Source organism: Paralichthys olivaceus, chromosome 3 (assembly GCF_024713975.1).
Source record: "Paralichthys olivaceus isolate ysfri-2021 chromosome 3, ASM2471397v2, whole genome shotgun sequence".
In the NCBI taxonomy this organism is placed as follows: domain Eukaryota; kingdom Metazoa; phylum Chordata; class Actinopteri; order Pleuronectiformes; family Paralichthyidae; genus Paralichthys; species Paralichthys olivaceus.
Genome location: NC_091095.1, coordinates 3,909,154 through 3,930,557, shown reverse-complemented (window position 1 = coordinate 3,930,557; position 21,404 = coordinate 3,909,154). Strand labels below are relative to the sequence as shown.

At 42.0% G+C, this 21,404-nt stretch overlaps 2 protein-coding genes and 2 long non-coding RNA genes across 8 annotated transcripts in view; 2 read left to right on the top strand and 2 right to left on the bottom strand.

Moving 5' to 3' along the window:
- LOC138407036 (uncharacterized) overlaps positions 1-3,982 on the top strand; it is a 30,969-nt gene extending 26,987 nt beyond the window's left edge. The window contains exon 5 of one of the 2 annotated variants that reach the window (XR_011240455.1): positions 3,862-3,982. This is a non-coding gene — a long non-coding RNA (uncharacterized lncRNA). Of the gene's footprint in view, positions 1-1,150; positions 2,832-3,861 lie in introns of those variants that run through there. The other variant, XR_011240460.1, reaches the window with a different exon arrangement.
- Positions 2,186-7,317, bottom strand: LOC109639223 (NAD-dependent protein deacylase sirtuin-5, mitochondrial). 2 transcript variants are annotated; one of them, XM_020102581.2, is made up of 9 exons: positions 7,201-7,317; positions 5,871-5,986; positions 5,638-5,771; positions 5,152-5,377; positions 4,899-4,986; positions 4,138-4,191; positions 3,907-4,030; positions 3,004-3,119; positions 2,186-2,913 (listed from the first exon to the last, which is right to left on the bottom strand). In XM_020102581.2, the coding sequence occupies exons 2-9, from the start codon at positions 5,971-5,973 to the stop codon at positions 2,841-2,843; spliced, it is 918 nt and encodes a 305-aa protein (XP_019958140.2). In that variant the 5' UTR covers positions 5,974-5,986; positions 7,201-7,317; the 3' UTR covers positions 2,186-2,840. The 2 variants fall into 2 exon arrangements, with proteins under 2 accessions (XP_019958140.2, XP_019958143.2); XM_020102584.2 differs by having other exon boundaries at positions 7,013-7,257.
- The window catches only part of phactr1 (phosphatase and actin regulator 1), a 24,404-nt gene continuing 10,200 nt past the window's right edge, over positions 7,201-21,404 (top strand). For 2 of the 3 annotated variants that reach the window (XM_020102579.2, XM_020102578.2), the window contains exon 1: positions 20,678-21,090. In XM_020102579.2, coding sequence (XP_019958138.1) covers positions 20,787-21,090 — 304 coding nt within the window. In that variant the 5' untranslated portion in view covers positions 20,678-20,786. Of the gene's footprint in view, positions 7,339-8,731; positions 8,971-20,677; positions 21,091-21,404 lie in introns of those variants that run through there. The other variant, XM_020102580.2, reaches the window with a different exon arrangement.
- On the bottom strand, positions 11,782-20,530 carry LOC138407037 (uncharacterized). Its single transcript, XR_011240465.1, has 2 exons — positions 12,566-20,530; positions 11,782-12,389 (listed from the first exon to the last, which is right to left on the bottom strand). It is a non-coding gene; the product is annotated as an uncharacterized lncRNA (long non-coding RNA).

Here is a 21,404-nt window from a genome sequence, read left to right as displayed (position 1 = left end):
TTTATAAATGCTTTTCTGGTACCTGAAGGATTTTTATGTGATTATTTTAGGACCTTTAAAATTATTCAGATGGTTCAAGCTTGTGTTTGTTACAAATGTGAGTAAATTTAAGTTTCGGGTGATAATTGGAGCAGCTCGTCAGAGTTTCATGATCCATCTCACATCTTGTTTACCTTAGCTGTTTTTAGATGTCTTCCATTTTCTGGAGTTTACATTTCATGAAGAACAGCAGGATTACCTGATAGGAAAGGTTAGGCGTCAACTTGGAAAGAAAAATGAAAACTGAAGACGTTTTCTGATCTGTGAGTCTGAAACAAACTTCATGTGTTTGCTCCTTTGTTTCCATTTGATCGGGTTAGTTTTGGTTTCGCGTTGTAATTTAGAGACGAAAGAATTTAGTCTGACATACGTACGTCCTGTCGTCATCACCTACGTAGGCTGTGTCTACCTATACTTGACTCTGACCGGTTTGTAGACGGCGTTTGTTTATGAAAAATAATTTTTGGGGCAGATCCAAGATTTACTGTTATCAATACACTTTCTTAAACATTGCAAGATGTTTGTCATGAGCGTTTTTCAGCATTTTTACAGTTTTTCCGTGGAATTAATTCATGGACCTTGATGAAAAAGAGTCATTCTGATGATGGTGTGAAATATATGTTGCAGGTTGATTGAACTTGGAATAGGCGTGTGCTCTACATACCGATCTAGTTCTTCTTGTATTGTTTAAAATGTCTCATCTTGCAGAATGATCAAAAGTCGTAAATAGATAAACAGACTGAACCCAGACGACCTCAACTGGACTACGTTTTGGTGCAAGGAACCTTTCACACCAGATGTTTTGAGGTTTTCAGGTCGAAATGTTTGAAGAAAACTAATTCTCCTCCAGGAAGCAAATAAATGTGTCGAACCATGTCATTAAAATGTGAACCGTCTCATAAAGTAGCTCAGGATAGTATCTGTGTGCAGTCGTTGAGGGAATGTACGGAGTTACTCTGTACATCTGCTGACTGATGAGGGCGGTGTGCTATCAACATAGAGGCCTTGTATTTTCAGACACATCACACTCTGACCTACATTTCTCTCTTCCCATGCTTTGCTTTTCCACCTTATTTCTGTCTCGCTCATACGCTCTCTCTCGCTTTGACAGGGCGAGCTGGGCAGCGCAGCCCAGATTGGTGTGAAATCGCCGCCTAACAGCCGGGAAATTGGCTCTGTTATTTGTGGAGCGGAGTCATGGGGGACCGTCGGACCATCATCCTCTCTCTAATGAGCAGGTGATGGAGGCGTAGCCGGGCGGCGGAGAGATGGAGGGCGGGCGGGAAGGATTGCGTGACGTCTCAAACGCAGATGATCAGATGAGAGCGGAGGGAGGGAGAACGGCACCGAGGAAAAGATGGGAGGGGGAGTGAGGTGGATGGATTTTTAGAGGCTAATGTGAATGTCGCCGTCAGATTAGCCAAATATTAATAACCTCAGCTGACATCCTCCACACCTGAGTGTAAACAGAGCAGGACCTGTGCACAGTGTGTGTTTGTGCTGACGTGTCTGTGGAGCAGAGCAGTGTCGTCATGTTATGTCTCAGGAACACAACTTCTTCAAATTCACTTGGACTGAAGGATAAACTGATGAGACTCTGTTGGTCAGAGGCCAAAGGTCAAGGTCATGGTGACCTTGTGTTTTAGTGAATGATCAAACAGAGGGAAGATCAGTGCATCTGGTACAAATGAATATTATATACAATACTAGATATTTTCTATGTATAAATACTTTAAACATTGATACACTTTTTTAATTATGTTACAAATGGTTTCTTCTAATCGATGTTCTTAATACTATTATTTTACAATGTGTTCAGTTGCACAGCTCTCGTCGCTGGTGCTCTATGAATCCTGGGATAGGTTGGCCCAAGAAGGATTCACCCGTTGGATCTTTTGTCTTATATTTCTTGCAACTCAACCTGTTCAGTAGCAAAACATTACGTGTTTAATTCCAGCTTCTAATGTCGGAGTAAATGACTTATTTAAATGTTTTACAGCCAACAATTAAAAACAGCATTGACCAGTATTGTGCACAGTTCTCTCATCACATCATCACCACTTTGCACTGCAGTAAAATGAATTAATCCTGTTGCATCATTTGCTAAAACGCAGTATTTGAACACACACACATTCACAAGACATCCTTCAGTTTACAAAAGCTTTCATTTATTCAATTAGACTTCAAGTCCCATCAGCAAAACTGCTCCAATCACTTTACATACGAGGAAACAAAACCTTCAGATTGAAACTCTTTTCCTTGTGACTGTCAGAGATGCTCAGTCTCAGTTTCCTCTGGTTTAACTGAAGCTGAGTAACGGTCCAGAAATCGAATCAACTCAAACACCCCACACATCCCAGGCTGAGCCCACACGTCCTGTGAAAAAGAACTCAGTAGCAGCTAAACACTGCCCCCCACTGTCTGACATTCAATATGCTGGAGGAGTGACAGCATTTGCTTTAATGTCTTTTGACCTAAGCAAATAAAACAATTAAACAATTAAATTTTAAATTAATAACTGTTAGCAGCTTTGTGTGATTTGGCATCAAAAACATCTGCGTGTACAACTGTATATTTTTAAGTTACAGCAGTTTTTCTTGTCATTTCCTGACAGATTAAAAAAGCATTTGAAATCTTCATGAACCTAAACAGATTCTGCAGGTGTAAGTTATTGCACATCTCATTTCTGTTGCAGCTTTAATCAAACAGCTTTTGTCTTATAATTTCATGATCTCTTCTTATTTTTCCACATGTCCAACACATTTTACCAACAAAGTCCTGCAGTGTTACACCCTTCACTTTTAATTTGGTTCCGTCTCGTGGCGTGCGAGTGCGGCGGGTAACGTGGTCCCACAGGGGCCGTGGAAGTGGAACCTGAAACACAAAACATGGAGAGAAATGTTTGTCTCTGTGACATGAGGATGTTGAGACGTTACATGTATTTGAAAGCAAAAAGAAACGCACTTGAAGCGCATGGTGGCCGGTGTGTCCTCCATGTTAAATTCGGCCACAGGGACGCCGCGGGCTGCCACCTGAGGAGCAAACATGGCCGCTGGATACACGACTGATGAAGTACCAACCTGCAGAGGAAAACAAATGTTAAATTAAATGTAAACTGAGAAGTGAGACCACACAAATAACCTTTATTACTTTATTTCCAGAGATGAAGTATTCACTTAAGGGTGATGATGCCATAACTTTTCTAAAATACTATATTTAACAGAAAGAAAAATATGCGATCCAGAATTATAAACATCTACAACTCATGACAAACTGTATCAGGACAGCCTAAAGGAAAGTATGAAAGATATTTTCCTTCCTGCACTCGGATTTGTCAGAGTTGTAACAAGTGGCGATTTGTTACGTCAGCTTCCTCCATCTGCTCCCTGCTTCTGACACTGACATGGATTTTCATTCTGTTTGAGAGAGTCAAACATTTATAATACAACTGAAAACTATCAAACAACTATGAGTGCGGTGAAGTCCCTTTTTCCACTGTTTCAAAAAACCACTAACATCTGTCTTTAATGTGCAGTGGGATGGATGAAATCATTCTTCACTTCCAGGTAAAATGACTCTGCAGTGGACACAGGTTTTTATCAGCTTCGATCAGCAGTGATGGAAACATGACATCCGGCTGTAAGCACTGATTTCTTCTTGGCAGTCTAGACGTTGACGGTGAATCTTTTCTACGAAACGTTATGACGCACATTGAACTTCCAATCAATGCTGGGTAAGTCGAAATGGATGTTTGTGGACATATTGTTTACATCTTGGAAACAACGTGCAACTGTTTGTTTTTTTTTCTTTGTATCGTGAAAGATGCAACGCTGACAAGACAGTGAGGCGAGAGTCTTACACACTCACCACGAGGCACAGGTCACAGCTGTCCAGCACCTTCTCTGCACCGGTGAGGATGTCAGAGTCCAGCGTTTCACCAAACCAAACCACAGCTGGTCTCAGGAGACCGTGACAACCTGTCTGCTCACACCTGAAACACACAAACGAACACAGACACACACACACAGACACACACCATCAAACTAGATGACCTCATTTGAAAAGAAGCACTACATCAGAACACGGGTGTATTTGTACCTGGGCAGCTGCTGAACAGGGATCTGGGCGTCGTGTGTTTCTGGGTCTGGAGCTCTGAACAGGAAGTTTGATCAACAGGTTAATTAAATTACACCTAAATTCACAATTTCACTCACTTATGTCACTTAACACAGCTGTTCCTGATTTCTGATATGAATGTTTCCTAAACTAAATAAGTGCACGTGCACATTTCAGATATATTTATGTACTATATGTATTTTTAGGTAAGATTTGATTATTCATCTGGTTTTTAATACAAAAAGTAATTAAACATTAAAAAACTCTAAAAATATCACAAAGCTAGAAGGACAATATAAATACTAAGAAAGTGAGTCCTCACAGCTCTATTCCTTCGAGCGTTTTAATGTAACACAGTGAGTTTACAGCACTGTATAAATTGACGGCACAGTCTGTGTCAATACATTTAAAAAAGACACGATAATGTCTGATGTTCATTTCAAAATCCAGCAGATGACTTCATTTATTCTTGCAACTGGGATGTAATTCACCAGTAGGACATTTGTCACAAGCATCAATTTGAAATGTCAGATAAGTGACGGAGCGGCTTTGAAACTGACATTTCATTAGTCACAGATTTTCTCAATTGTTATTCAGCTCTCTGACACCTGACAGACACCATCCGCCTGTTTTCTCTGGCATTTTCAGATCAGATGAATGTGATCAGTATCTCTCACAACACATTTTCATACTGTGGAGGAAAACTGGGGAATTCACCGAACGACACCAGACTAAGCTCTTACCCTTTACCAGCCAGCGCCTCACAGATGGGGCTCTTGTAATTAGCTGCCTCATGACCACAGCTCATACAGCGGGTTCTGAACAGACTACCTGGTTTTACAAACACGACACAAGAGACAGATAAGTGCTGGAATATCGACTTGTTTCACTGAAGATAGAAAATTAACCTCAAAATTCAGAAGCTGAATTTATTGATTCTTATTTCAGTACAAGAAAAGTTATGAATGCATAACTGAAATGTTCTTTTCTTCTCACCGTGGAGTTCCAGGATGTTCTTGGATCCAGCGCGGCGATGGAGCTGGTCAATGTTCTGAGTGATGACAGTTACTTCTCGTCCTTGCTTTGCCAGTCGGTCCTCACACTCTGCGATGGCCAGGTGAGCGGGGTTGGGATTCTTTGTGAGCATGACTTCGCGGCGGTAGTGATAAAACTCCCAAACACGTGAGGGATTCCGAGAGAAGGCCTCCGGAGTGGCGAGGTCCTGGCACAGAGGAAAGGAGCAGGACGGTGATTCATGCAGACTGAATAGTTTCATTAAAATTACTCACACATGGACAAGGCAACAGAAAATATCTCAAGAAATAAACCATCTCTTGCTGTGAAAAAAATTTAACAGCCATTTTGAGTTTGGATAATGCATAGTGGCAAAGATTCAAATAAATGCACCTACACATTGCAGCACACAATAAGTTATACTTAAAAACTTGTTTTGACAGGGTCAAAGGTGAAGTGCGTGCCAACCTGTGCTTGCCATTTCCTCCAGTAGCCTCCTGCTCCTCTGAAGGTGGGGACTCCACTCTCAGCACTCACCCCTGCTCCGGTCAGGATGGCGACTTTCTTGGTTTTGGAGAAAATCTCCCTGAACGCAGCCAAGTCTGACCATTAAAACCAGAAACAGGAAACATGGAAAATGACAGTTATGATGATGCTCTTATTAATCCCTTTTCAGAAAGAGGAAGTGGATGCATGTTTACCTGAACTGGGTCTGGCCATGTCTTGGCTGGCCAAGGGTTTTCTCAGACGGACATTCAGGTGAGAGGTGATTATGGCTCTACCGGGGAACTGTCGCAGAATCATCAAGTTGTGGCAACTGGAGAAGACAAATTAAACACTTGGACACAGAAGCTGAAGATATTTTTCTTCAAAGACAAAAGTTGACAGTTTTATGGTTTAGGAAGATGAATAATTTGTACACATTGATCATTGCAGGTAAATTGTTTAAAGCATCAAGAAGAATATGCCACAGTTCTTATGTGGATATAGCAAAAAAAAACCTCCTTTATTTAAGTGGCATGATTCAGTCCAGATTATACGTAAGGTAACAAGGAAGCTGCAGCAACAAAACAATGTGGATGATATAAAAAGATAAAACATAAGACATGAATAAACAAATATATGATGTGAGTTAGATAATATCTAGTCAATTCACTCATACCTGCAAACTGCTGGTATCAATTAAAAAGACTTGAATAAAAACCATTAGATGAATTAAATAATAATGAAGACCAACAGTTAATCAATAGAAATAATTTAACTTTTTTTTTTTAAAAGACCTGCAAACCAGGTGCACTTTATTTAGTTGGTGTCGGAGCCACTGCAGAAGAATGTGGGACTGAAGACACACTTTCACGATGGTAGAAGAATGTAAACCTCCTGGTGTCAACTTTATTAGGACCAAGGAACAAACAGGAAACTTGGAACATGTGATGAAAGTGTTTGGTTGTGCAGCAGAATCAATTATTCCAGCTTTGAGGAGGCAGCAGTGAGTCTTGTATCTTGTATGAGTATTTTATCTTTAACAGCTTCAGTCTGACAAAGACGAGATCAGGAGAGAGTCAGAAAACGGTTTTAATCTCATAAAAGGTCAACGTAGCTTTATTACACTCAGAGGTCACGTCAGTTAGCATACAGCTAACCTGCCATTCAACTGTACCTGCTCATCACAACAATTCAACTGTGATCGATTCAGTTATTCGCTCGTGTCACGATGGTTTTTGTTTCCTGACGCAAACATGTGAAGTAAGAACCTTCCTCTGTTGTTGTTGTTGTTATGCTAGTATTAAGCTAACAAGCTAACATGTGAAGTACGAGCCTTTCTCTGAAGAAGTAAACACACCCTGTATTTGTTATGCTAGCATTGAGCTAACAAGCTAACTGGCTCTGGTATCCAGAGGAAGCAGCGACCGAAAGCGGCTCCAGCAGCTTCTCGTCGCGGTGACAGCCCGGGTCGCCACTGGTTGTTCAAACTCCCAGTAAATAGCCGGGTCCTGCTGTTTAAAATGCGAGTGTTGACTTCTAAACTACCTGTTATTAGACGGAGCCCAGCTGGAACCACAGGACGTGGAGGAACCAGGAAGTTCAGTCTCAGGGTTGGGCTCGTCTCATTGGTGGATTGGTTTGGCTCGTGGGGGGGCTATGAACCAATCAGGAAGAAGCAACGAGGTAAATAAACTCAGTCCATGAAACAACGTGAGACCAGCAGAGAGAGCTCTAACTCCACACACAGAAATATAGATTTCATTTGTTCGAAAGAATAAAATACAACACATGCTTAAAAAAAAAACCGAAACATACAAATCTCATTTTATGTTGATGCGATTTTTCTGTAGAAACAAAAGAAAGAAGAGTGTGGCTTGTGGAAAGGTCAGCACTTACATTGGTTATTCATTAATTATACAGATAAATACATATTTAATTGGATCCTCTTTAGTGAAATGATGAGTCACTGAACCTGCCCAAACTTTTCTATGAGTCAAGTACAGTTTAAATTGCATTTTAAGATCATTAAGTAAAACATAACTTAACATGTCAGTGTATGTTTTCTGCACTAACAATAAGAACATGTAGTTAGAGGTTATACTCACATTAAATATTGCATTCAGAGGGATTTAATGGAGGTGGGAGAAACCTGCACAAGTACGGGGCAAAGTTTCCTGTAACTTCAAAGTATTTTATTAAACCTTTTTGATTTTCAGTATAAATATAACAGAAGTGATTTGTGGGCCTGCAGCTGTGGGAACTAGAACCTGGCTTCATAAAAATTCAAGTCTGTGCTTCAAGGTCCCGTCTCACAGTGATGAACTTCAAACATTCTGGTGAACGTGTAAAGCTAAGCAGCATCTAATGAGTATTCTCTTTATTCTGATGATTGTTACCTCGGCCATCATTTACTCTACAACATATCAGAATATTAAAGAGACACCTTCACCATTTACCCAACAGTTTACAAGTGTAAAGTTTTATAATTATAAAAGTTGAAAAATAAATATATAAATATGCCTGAGGCACCAATCATTGATTTTTAGTTTTAATTGGCTCATTCATCAAAATCAATCTTAACCAACTTTCTCTATATTGCAACTCTACAAATCTGGGTTAGGGTTGTGTTGGTTAGGGTGAAATTCAAATTATGTTAAGTAGTATGAAACAAATAAAGCAGAAAACCATACATTTGAGAAGCAGGAAATTTAAATTTCCAAAATAGTTTGTGATTCATGATTAAGTGTTTCTTAGTCGAACAAATAATCGAGTCATTGCAGCTTTTTATTTATAAAGATCATTTAAAGCTGTGAGTGATGTGACATTGGCTACAGCTCTGGAACTTGAGCAGGTGGAACTGATTTACAGGAAAAGACAGGAGCTCATCTCTCTGTCTCTCTCTCTTTCTCTCCCCCTCGCTCCCTCTCTGTCTCTCCCCCTATCTCTCTCTCTGTCTCTTTTCTTTCTCTCTCTCTCTCTCTCTCTGTGTGTGTCTCTGTCTCTCTCCCCCCCTTCTATCTCTCCCCCTCTCTGTCTCTTCCTCTCTCTCTCTCTCCCTCCTTCACCATCACAATAGCCCACCACCCCTCCCCCCTCCCACACCGTCTGCCCGGTGAGTGTGCACGAGCGGCTGCCGCGGCGCCGAGCCTCCCTCAGTCCCGCCGGTTCGGTCTCCCCTGTGGACGCTGCCCGGCTGGCGGATCATGGCGGCGGCCCCGGAGGAGGAGGTGGACCGCAGACCGATCCGGAGGGTCCGCTCCAAGAGCGACACGCCTTACATCACCGAGGCTCGGATCTCTCTGCACCTGGAGACAGGTAGGGCTCACACGGGCGCTCCTCGCCTCATGTCTGGGTGCAGCAGTGTTGGAGTCTCGGTTCTCTCTCCATCGTGTGCTGACAGTTCCCCCGCAGCAGCAGCAGCAGCAGCAGCAGCATGACTCTGGGCTTTCATTGTGCAGCTGTCGGTGCCCACGGTGCTCAGCTGCAGCCCGGTGCACGGTAACCACACAGCTCGGCTTTTATCCTCACTCCCCGCGTTATCTGCACGGTGTGCGGGACTCGGATGGGTTTTGCGGGAGACTGCATGTGAGCCGATCGATTCCTGCTCCTCCAGCCTGACTCCGCCTCGATGGTCGGCCGCTGTGAGATGTTGTGTGAACTTGGGCCTCCTCAGGCTCCTCATTTAAAATGCTGCCGTTATTATCACTGCGTTAGAGGAGGCTGGGGGGGGGGGGGGGGGTGCTCTGGCACGCGACATCATCTTAAATATGTTGGGGATGGGGGTGAGGTTTTGGGGAGGGGGGCTGTTGCGGGGATAAGTTATTGCATCCTTTGTTGCCATGGTCACGAAGCCTGGATCACTGCATCATCATCATCATCATCAGCATCTGGATACGGGTTTACAGCCAGATGTGTGTTCCCCATCATCATCCTTTTACACACGCTCTCTCTCTCTCTCTCTCTCTCTCTCTCTCTCTCTCTCTCTCTCTCTCTCTCTCTCACAAACACACACACAGCTGTGTCTCCATGACTTCAGAGGACATTATGTTGATTTCCAGGAAACTTACTTAACTTTAACCATTGTAAGTACTTGCCTAATGCTCCTGACCCTAACTTCAACCTAAACTCAACCTTAACCAAAACCTAAGCTAACCCTGTATGTAAACTAGCCCTAAACCTAAAACACATATTCACCTTAAAATGTAACGATTGACATAATGGGGACTTGATATTTGTCCCCACATCATTAGTAATACCTGGACCACACACACATGCACACACACATTTGTGCTGCTATCCCTATAAACACTTTGCATTGACTTCCATTCATTGTGAACAGATTAACTAAATCCTGATCTCTATCCTTAACCATGATTAATTCATAACCTTAACTTAACCACAGTTTACATCTTAACTAACATCAACCAGGAGCTCAGAAATGATGTTCAGCCTCATCAGGACTGGGCTCTGGTCCCCAGGAGGTTTACTGGTCCCTACAAGGTCAGTGTTTAAGGTAGAAAATGTCCTGAAGAAGTGACAACAACAAGTAAACACACACACGTCACAGTTTTTAACGCTACAGGAGCTGTCCACTGCCCATTGGTGCTGAAAATGCCACCGAGCAGCATCAGGCGAACTCAGCCCGCAGGATTTAGTTGGCATTTCTTCACTGAACCCTTTCTAGTATTTTATTTCCCAAATTAGAAACTGAGATTTGAAAAGCTGGTGTTCGACGCTCCCACCGAATGTGACAAATCCCAGTCACATGGTTTGTTCACCCTGGTGGTCCAGACTCCACTCAGGCCTGTGTTTTCCATGTCGAACAGAACTCTGTCTGACTGTAGTTCTGCTTCAGCTTTAATTTGTTCTTTTTCCCACCACTCTTCCATATTAGCCCTCATCACATCGTTAATGACATTATATTAAGTCTTAATGTACATTAACTACCGTGTGTTATTGTGAAGCCATCCTTATTTTTTGCTTGAAACAAAACTAAGAGATGTATGGGGTAAAACCATCCACACATAATCTTAATGAGATCAGGAGTTACTCACATGCTTGCTCCCCCGTTTAGCCTTGTTAGACCTTTATGACTCACGGTGTTCAGACCCACCTACTCTTAATCTCCCTCAGCTGCCCTCTCTGTGGCCCTCAACAACCTTCCTCTCCATTTTGTTTTCTATTGAAACACAGAACCTCCCTCCTCCTCCTCAGCTAATCTGGTTGCACAGTTTCTTTCTCTGAGCTTTGAGGCAGGCTTTATATCATCAGGCTTGAGCTTGAATCTGGAGGAGGGGGTGGTAGAGAGGATGCTGTGTTACTTGCTAACTGTGCCGCTCCTGGCTATTAGCTGGAAAGCGAGCGGGCAGGCTGCAGCTGCGGGAGGCTGGCGTGGCATCACAGAGAATCCGACGTGCACTGCCAGCTCAATGAGGAGAGGGCTGATTCTCACCTTTCCCTCGGAGCATGAAGCGTTGCTGTTTAATTTCCTCCTCCTCATCATTGCTTTGGTATGATCAAATCTTTTCACGGAAATCATCTCCCCTCCCACTCCCTCAAGTCCCATTGACTCCATAGCTGCTGATGTTGCTTTGCATAAATCCAGCCCACTCTGGTCTTTAGTGTGTCACTATTCATATGTGACAGATATCCACGTTATCTTCAGTGTGCATGTGTGTGTGTGTGTGTTAGTATGCATGCTTGCCCGGTGCATATGTGTGTGGGAGGCTGGTGTACTATTTGCTCTAGTAAACATGAGTTTATCACCAAAGCTTCCGCCAGACGTCTTGGTGTTGCTCTGTGGAGTGCAGCCCTCACCAGGGAGCTACGTTCAGTCCTGAGCCAGATTATTTCACATCAGTGTTGTTATGTCCACTAATACAATAAGTTCAAAACCTCTACTCTACAACTCGATGTTTATTTGAACTGGAGACGGTTTAGAGCAAATGAGCAAGAATTTTAAACCAAACATGCACAAATTCTGAAGTTTGCTGATTATATCATGTACATAAACTGCCTAAAGATGTATTTATTACCTTTCTGAACCCAGTTTGTGTTTTAGATATTATTATACTTTCATTTCTAGCAGAAACTGAGCCACACAATTATTCATTGTTACTTCTCTGATCAATCAAACTCTTTATTAATAATAAGAACTTTATTTGTATAGCACTATTCAATAGTAACAATAATATTAACAAAGTGTGTTACAACAAACAATATGAAATCCACAAACAACCAGAGTAAAGAAATAATAATATAATCTCTTCTGGCAGATCGTTCCAAAGTGTGGGTGCCCTCATGTCTCCTTAAGTTTTCAGCCTTGATTTTGGATTGACTAGCATCGCTTCACCAGAGGATCTCAGGCTGCGTCCTGGCTCGTAGGGAGAGCTACTGCTGCTAACTGATCTTACATCTTCATTAGCTACTCGCTAACAGTACAGCCAGCTCATCTGAGCTTTTTAAAGTCCATAGACTGTAAATAAAGATCAACAACTCCTGTCATCCAAAATGAAGAACTACCAAAAATGAAAGCGTCATTAAGAAACATTCATATAAAGTGTAACTGACTTTTTTGTTTGGTCCGTGTCCTATCTTCTAACACGGAGGAGGCAGGGAGTATGATTTATCCTTCAGCCAGCCACCAGGGGGAGATGCAGAGGAATTGGTTTCACTTTTCAGGGTCAGTCATTTCGTCCATCTTTATTCATAGTCGATGGTGGATGTTTCTGCTGCTGCAGGGCCAAAGTGATATCACATTTGTAAAGATGGACGTACCAGCACCAGTGTTGGGAGTGTTTGGGAAAGTTAACGATGGAAACCCAACAACTGCAGATCTGAACTGGGCAATTGTTTCACTATGTTTCTCTCTAAATCCACATTGATGAGACCAGGCTCCTTTCAGACTCACCTGTCTTATGGTATTTCTGCTCTGCTTCATCATCTGGAGCTTGTCCAGGTCCCAGGCAGCACAGCTCTGCTTCAGAATCCAGGTCAGCTCAGTGAGAGCTTAGCCCTCCTCACAAAGACCAATATGCAGGCATCACCACGCTCTTATCCAAACACAGAGAGAGCTCTAATACAGACCTGAATGAAAGCGTGAGACAGAGGAGGCTTAAATGAGAGGAGGTGGAGGAGCAGGAAGAGTCGACGGAGGAGGAGAGGATGGAGGCTTTTCGTTTGTAGCACCGTAAAGACTGGCGCAGTGAGAAAGAAAGAGTGTTGGCTGTCGTCCACAGAATATGGTGGGAACAGCGCACGCACAAGCTGCCTCCCACAGTCCAAGAATTTTTTTTTTTCTGTGTCTCACACATCAACGCTGCTCTCTGCGTACATCAGCCAGGCCTTGAGCAGCACCGTGCCAGAACCACTTAGGCAGAATAGAAGAAGCACGGGGGAGGAAGTGTGAGGGCTTTAAATGCAAAGGAGCGCGTCCACCTCCTCGCCGTCTCCCACCAAACACACAACACCAACCCCTCCCCGCTCTTCATCGGATGGGTTCGTCCTTTTAGCTCTGACAAGTCGCTCATTGTGTGACGAGAGAAAACCTGAGCTGGGGAAGGAGAATGAGTCAGACTGAAGTTGACTGTCAACATAGTGGGAGGGTCTCTCAGCTGCTGTGATGTCAGTGTTTACAAGGAAAACACCATGTTTGGATGTTTATACACTGTTTTAGATACTATGGGTTTTCTTCTGTATCACCAATGATTTATTCAAATGATCTATCAAGATAAAAGTCAAAAGTTTCCGTGTTCCAGCTTCTTAAAAGTTCACATTTTATCTCCATAAATAGCTTTTCCACAAGTGGAGTGGAGTCAGCGTGAGCTTTAAATGATAATTGACTTTAATGCCATGTCTCAAGTCACTGTGGCATGAAAGTGTCTCGAGTATCTATACTGACTTTTTGTGTTTTCCACTTTCTGATCACCAATAACTTTTCATTGAGTTGTTTTTATCCGTTTTTAGCTGCGTTGTCTGTCATTTAGTTACAAAAAAACTCCTGGACGGATTTTGTTAAATAAAGGATAAATGAAATCATGAAATCAGCCTTGGTGTAGGTGCTTGCTGTCTGAGGGTCCTCCTAGTTAGCTTAATATGGGTTTATACATTTAATTTATCAATCACTGATAAGCACAGTTTTGACACCCCCCCAGATGGATTAGTCCCAGAGGGAATTGTTAGAGGTGTTGATGTTAGCTCATGACAGGAAGGTGTTTTCTACTGGAAATGCAGCTACGCATCCCATAAGATCTGTTATGTAAGTGTTTGGCACTTGGTGTTGGCTCCACAGAGGAGTGTTAACAGGCTGAAATATCTGTCAATTAAACATGTCACCAAACATTACGACTTTAAGACTCAAGAATCCTCTTATCAAAAGCCTGCAGATGGTTGGCTGATGAAAATCCACTGATATGAGGCTTTCAGATGCATCAGTATCTGCGTTTATGAAAAAAACATTTTCCTGACAAAAAACCTTTATTTTCTTATTTTCTTTCTTACCTTGTTTGTCTGTTTGAAAGTGTGCAGCAGTTGTTAGATATTAGTTTGATGTGGGTGGTGGAAAAACCAAAATACACACCAACGACAACCAATGACACACTTGACAATAATAGTAATTCTCTGTAGGTTTGTCACCATGAGCAACATTCTCTTACATATAATCTATTGTTAACAAAATAATATTTATAAGTGAAGCTTTGTGCTCAAATAAGTTTAGAACACTCAAACAAAGTGTTTCTCAAATGTGTCACAGGTTGATTTTTGTATTTTATTTGACCCAAACATGAGGCTTTTGTCCTGACTTAGCATTTATTTTTAAGTTTAAATCTTTATAAAATTTATAATTTGGAGGTTTTCTCTGCTGGAAAGACAAAACAGGACGCTCGAAAGCTTCACCTGAGAATTCGTAATGTGCATTTTCCATTATTTTGAGGCAATTTGAAATTTGCAGCAATGAAAATAACGACCAGTCGCAGCCCTAGATTCTTGCCAAAATCAATGTTGTGTATTTATTTACAAACCAAACACAAACCAAAGTGTTTATCATCTGTTTTTGTTTGAAAACTTGAAATAGCTGCACAAATCAATTTTTTCTGTCGAGCTGCATTTCAGTGTTGTGCAGTTGTGTTGTTGATTTACTATTGTCGCCTGCTGAGCTGCGCCTCTTTGTGCCACAGACTGTCTGTCAGCCTCCCGTTGGTACTTGTCACCTCCTGTGGTTGTTTCAAGTGTGTCCCCGCGATGCTCGTCCCTGGGTGCTTCAGCCGGGGGGAGGGAGGGAGGCGTTATCGTCAGGCAAAGACAAAACACACGACCAGACCAGTAGCTGTTTTATTCAAAAACAGTGTTTGAGTGTCTGTCTGTACTGATGAAGGCCACATATCTACACTGCAAACAGGAGAGAAGAGGGTGACTCATATCCCTGTTATACGCCAAGTCTCTCACACACACACACACACACACACACACACACACACACACACACACACACACAGACTCTGCTGCTCTGTCACTTTCTATTAATTTAGCTCATAGGGGGGGTGGAGGTGGTTGCTGCGGAGACTCTCGGTGCAGTGATGAAAGAAACTGTAGACAGAAGAGAAAACATTGAACTCTGTGTCACCTTTGACCTCAGACTTCTCTTGTCGTCTCACATTATCAAGCTCGACTCCCCCGATGTTTTGTTGTTGTGTTGATGTCGACACGTTTCTGGAAGAAGAAGAAGAAGAGACCAAAACAAACACAGGATCACACATTTCTGTCTCTATCTCTCTATCTGTGTTTACCGGCCACACCTAAATATGCAGAATCAGACTTCATAGAGTCTGAGCTGCACCTTTCTCCAAAATCTATTAAAAACACGTCAATGAGCCGCACTGTTGCCCAGGGTGACATGTTCTTTCATCACCACGAAGACACACACACACACACACACACACATTCACACACCACACACCACACACACACACACTCTGTAGTTTATTTTGACTCAGCACCACACACACACCGTCCTGCTGCCCCAAATACGAGAACATCAAATGTGGATTATTTCACGGCTAAAAATAGTTGCAAATGCACAGTTTTCTCTTGTCCGAGTAATGTTTGTTCTACAAAGTTCACTTTTCTATCACAGAGCTTTATTTTTTTAATGAAACTTTGTATTTGTGAGATTATTTGTTTATATTATTTATAAGTGTCAGATCTTTAACAGGAGCCACAGTTTTATTCACGTTAACAGGACGACTCATTTTCATTTTATAATTACGTGGGTGTGATCAGGTGCCATGACGAGGTTGTGTTGCTTTGAGCCGAAGCATTGAAGCTCCTTTCCTCATCCTTTAGAGAGACAGCTCCTATTATGGCGGCTGTTGAACTACGTCATTTCACTCAGTTATGAAGGTTCCTAAGCAAAATGGAGTTTTTGAATGCAACCCAGGTCTTTTGTTATCATTTTTATTGAAAGACCACTAGTGGACAAAAACGATATGGACTGTCGCGCCTTGGCGAAGGTTTTATTTCGTAGTATTGTCAACTTTTCTTATGATTCATCCACTTGAAGTCAAAGGAATTAGCATCGAGCAGAGAATTAGCGGATTCTCTAACTGTGCAGCTAATTACCTACAAACCACTGCATGTTTAGCGTCTTCAGTGTACTTCTCCCGGAGCCGGTCAGCATCTTAATCAGAGCTGCAGAGGGTGGACAGATGAACCGGTGTGAGAATGGACGCATATGCAGCAGAGTGATTGAGATTTGGTGCCTGGAGGAGTCTTGTTTCAGACTCCAAACGGCAGGACTCCATCTCTCTGTCTCAGCTGCAGAGCGGCTCGTTCATTTTCACACTAAATCTCTGTCAGCGTCGTAGCCTCAGTTCAGGCCCAAATTAGCAGCAGCGTCATCAAAGTCTAGAGGATGATTAATATTTTCTCACCTGACGGAGACAGGAGGCCAGATGGGATAAGAGGCTGATGTGTGATGGTCATCCGAAATAGACGAGGGGGTCGGCGGAGATAAATTATAAAGACAGTAACGACCACGAGTGGCTCCATTAATAACAATTAACCAAAGCAGCACATTTTATCACTTCTGATGGTTTTCCTTACGTGTAAAGAGAATTTAGTGTAGAGAGACTTTAACTTCATTTGTCAGAACGATGGAGGTGAATTGGATTTTATCTGTTGTGCACAAAGCTTCATTTAGAAAAACTCAACAGCGGTGGATCTTTCCAAGAATCAATGTCGTTAATTCTTTTTTACATCTGCAGCAACACCTCACTGTGGTTAACAACTGCACAGTTTTTATGTTTTGACCTTTTTAAGAGACTGTGCAGTAAAAACTCTGTCGGTTAGTTCAGGTCTGCAGCATTTAGCTGAACAACATCGTTTAAAAACAAGTTTGACCCGTTAACTGTGGGCCAGCGTCGGCCCGGGCGTCAGCAGCAGGGCTTTCATTGATCAGGGCATTTTCCTTTGGCAGCTAGTGCAGAGCTGTAGACACACACACACACACACACACACACACACACACACACACACACACACACACACACACACACACACACACACACTCAGATCGCTGGGCCCTAATCAATAACCAGTTTAATTTATCTTACTTATTTTCACATTGAAAATGAAAGCAGGCCTGAATCGGACTTTACAAACCAGGAGTTAGTGTTTCACAAGGAAGAAGAGAAAAGAGAAAATGTGCAGATTAATGAGATGAAAACAGTTTTAGTGTAAAAATGTTAAATGTGAAACATTGAGGGGAGGAGCTGAGAAAACAGACGAGTTTTAAAGATGAACTGACTGAGACGTGCACAGTTTTGTCTTTTCAGAGGAGGCTGTTGATGAGGAGCACAATAACATTTACTTTTCAGCTTAAAGGGCTTTTTAGTAGGATTTTATTTTACATAGCAACAGTGTTAAAAGGATTAAAGGATTTATACATATAAGAAACTCTCCGGGCTGCGTGAGGTTCGACTGACAGCCGTATTGTGAGCAGCTCACAGGGAAAACCTGCCGCTGCCACCAGATGCTGTCGGACAGGACAGTTTCTGGTGAGACAGGTGTAAAGAGCTCAGTGTCTCACAGACAGTAAATAATCTGACAGCCGTACAACTAATATACCACTGCCATCTCAGAGGTGACAACAACACCTGTGCTCTGTAGCTGCTGCACACGCTCTCTTGTACGTGTGTGTGCGTGTGTGTATGTGTGTGTGTGTGCATCTCCACATGCATTTTTGTCTATTTGCAGTTTTAAAAAAATGCACAGAAAAAGACAAGATAACAAATATTTTAGTGCAGAGGGAGGCAGGAGGTCCAGTCAGTTTATTTGATGTCTCTATTAATGTTAAAATTTCAATTTAGAAATTAAGAAAAGGCTTAATTAACATAAAATGTTAAAGGTTCACTTAAGTGTCAGGCTTCATCCTCAGGGAGCCGAAATTTACTGCAACAAATTTCAGGGTCACTTGGTTACAGATATTTCCGAAGTGACAAAACTCAAAAAATACTGTGAACTGTTATTTATAGCCTATCAGTGCTGCCACCTCTGAATGTGAATCATACCTGTCACTTATTGTAAAGATGAATTATTGTTATACGATCAGCTTCACTGCTCTTATCTCCTGCTCGTTTGAGAGAACAAAACCTGTGTGGTCCTGTTTTCAGACATGATCTGTGTGTTGATGTCATTTCTAACAAGCAAAAATGCAAAAGACAATGCTAATGTCACAGGAGGAAGGTGTCTGTGTTATTATGAGCGTGTTTTAGTAGAAAATCTCCTGCTGTGTTTTTCATGTTTGAAAGGAAAACTCCAGAGAAAGTCCACGACCAATTCTGTGGACATCCTCTGGAGGTCATATCTGAAAACAGCTTTAGGGACGGCACAAACGCTGATGCTACATTGGCCCTGCAAGGTCAGAGGTGGTTTGAACCCTAGGTGGCGTCATTAGCTGTGGTCAAATTCTTTTTTCATACATTTGTGAAAAAATGTGATATAGATTTAGATCTGCGATAATAAGAATAATAATAAGGTCTGACACTTCGGGACTGAGACATAAGGCCTGTTCACTAACGCTTTCATCTCCTGATACACAACCTTGCAAGAATTTGAAATGAGTCATCGTGTGCAGCGAGGAAAAAGGAAAATGCAGCGTGTGCTTTTGATCTCAGTGTTAAAATACACGAACGTCAACACACACGCGAATGAAATGAAATGAGCAAACCGCCTGGAGTGATTGACGGTGTGAACACAAGGTTTGTGTGTCTGTGTTGTTACAGGAAGTAGAAAACAGCCAGAGGTGTTTGTGATCAGAGTCGACTCCTCCTCATCAGCCCTCATGCTCCCTGCAGCTCAGAGTCTCACACTGTCTCACACATGAATTCATTTCATACACATCTCTTGTAAGTGAGCCCCACCTGCAGGAAGAGGCTTGTAACTGCAGGTTGTGACCCTTTATTCTCTGCCTGGTATCATCATCTTTCCAGATTCAGCCCCTTTTTGATCTTTTGAATCTTGGAGCTTCTTATCTTGTCTTGTTTTATCGCTGCCTTGGCCAGCAGAGTATTCCCTTGAATACAAAACACAGACCTCAGGATACAAGTACTGTATATATAGTCATACTACTCCTGTCCTGTAAATGTTGAACTGCATTTATTTCCTTGGGTTTTTACTTTTTCTCTTGATTTTGCTATTTGGCAATTTTTCTTGAACGTCTCATTTTATTTTCTGTACTCGACTATGTTATAAATGAGGCCCCCATGTCAATATACTCCACAGAAGAAATAAAGGTTGAATTAATGAATGAATGTTTTTAAGATCCTATCAAATACTTCTAATAATTAGTATGAGCTTGCACCTGATTATATTACTTAGCTGTAAACTAAGTAATATGAGTTATGGTGGTAAACAGTGAATTAAATGGCAGTCACCATTCCCTTATTAATTTGACATAGTTTTGTGTGTATTTTTTGCTTTAATATTATAATTAATTGTTCAACGAAGTTCCTCATAACTTCATTTTAGAAAATGTTATACAACAAACTCGTTCATGATGAACGCAGTGTCCATTTAGTATGTTTTTATGGTGAAAATAATAATGCTGTTGTTGTGACAGCACAATTAATTACATAGCTTTAAAAATAAAATAATCTATTGGGGTAAATCTATTACATTTTAATAAATATAATAAACTTAAAAGATAAAATAATGTTTAATATGTGTAAACCTATACACACTAATTGGAATAAAAATATAAGTTGAAAACAAGGCTGTTAGCACAAACTCTTAAGATTTTATTTTTAATCTTTTCATCTCTGTTATTTAAAATCTTAAAATTCTAATTCTCCCGGTGCTTTAATCTGATTGGTTCCCACCATGAGTCCCACCCACTAAACTGAGCCATGATTGGTTGAATCTGTGGCGGCGACAAGTTACTGATTAACAGAGGACACTGGGACCGGAAGTCAATTTACTCTTTCAAAATAAAAAACGGATCGTGAGGCGCAGTCCACTCAGTTAGTTGTGGGATAAACTAGAACTAGTTTAAATAAGTTTAAATATTGTGTTTTTAATGCACAGACACGCAGTTACTTTAATTTTTCAAGTAAATACAATTTAATTTAAATTGTATGATCCAGTTGCCTGATGACGTTGTCCTCATTTAGATAGATAGATAGATATTGTATTGATCCCGATGATAATAACTTATAGTTATAATTTGGTGATACAAATGAATAATTGTTCCCACACAATATATACCTAGTGCATTGTTTAGCACAACCCCTGCATAGAATGATTTATCATGATTTATACTATGTTTGGTTGTAAGTCTGTGTTTATTGTGTCACGTGGCTGGATAAGTTAACATCAGGACGAAACAAAATCATTTCTCTATTCATTGATAATTTAGTATGAATACATACGAATAGGGAATCGTGGTAAACAAATAAAAACACAATGTATTTCGAATCAAATTGTTTTTCTGCACTTCTATGGTTCAAATATGCTTTTATTTTGTGAGTTGCAACCGGAAGCACATTTCAAAATGGCGGCCTTGTTGTCAGTGGACAGAATCCGTTTAAACCTCCTCCTCCTGCTCCTCGGATCCAGTCCTGACCCCCAGCCCCAACATGGCGGGTCGTGGAGCCGGCGTGATGTGTTCACGCTCCAGGTCCAGGTTCGAGCCCGGGCCGACCACCGACCCACCGCGTGGGCTGCAACCCGCGTCCGAGCAGCGTGCTCCGCAGAAGAGGACCAGATGTTTCCTCCTGACCAGGACAAAGACCCGCCACATCCCCGAGGAGCCGCAGCGGGACTCTGAGCGTCAGCCGCCCGCCAACAACAACAACAACGTGCCCTTCATCATCCACTGTCACATCGGGAAAGAGATCAAGCACATCTGCAGCAACTGCCGGGGAGCGGAGCCGCTGGACGGTCAGTTCACTGCGGGAGGAGGGAGGGAGGGAGGGAGGTGGTGTTACATGGTGGTGGTCTTCGGTGAGTGACCGCTCCCTGAGAGAGGAGGAGGAGGGAGAGCAGCTCTCAGATCAGCTGCTATAATGCTCCTTCACACTGACTGTACCAGAGCAGTGTATGGAAACTCTGTGTCCATCCTACCTGGTTTATCTGCACTTGAGATTTTAGAGCTGCATCGGAACAGAAGTTGTGCTTTTACTTTGGAGATATATTGCTTTGATAGAATGATCAATGTCGTGCGGTGCCCGTTGTAAACGCGTGTGCTTGTAATG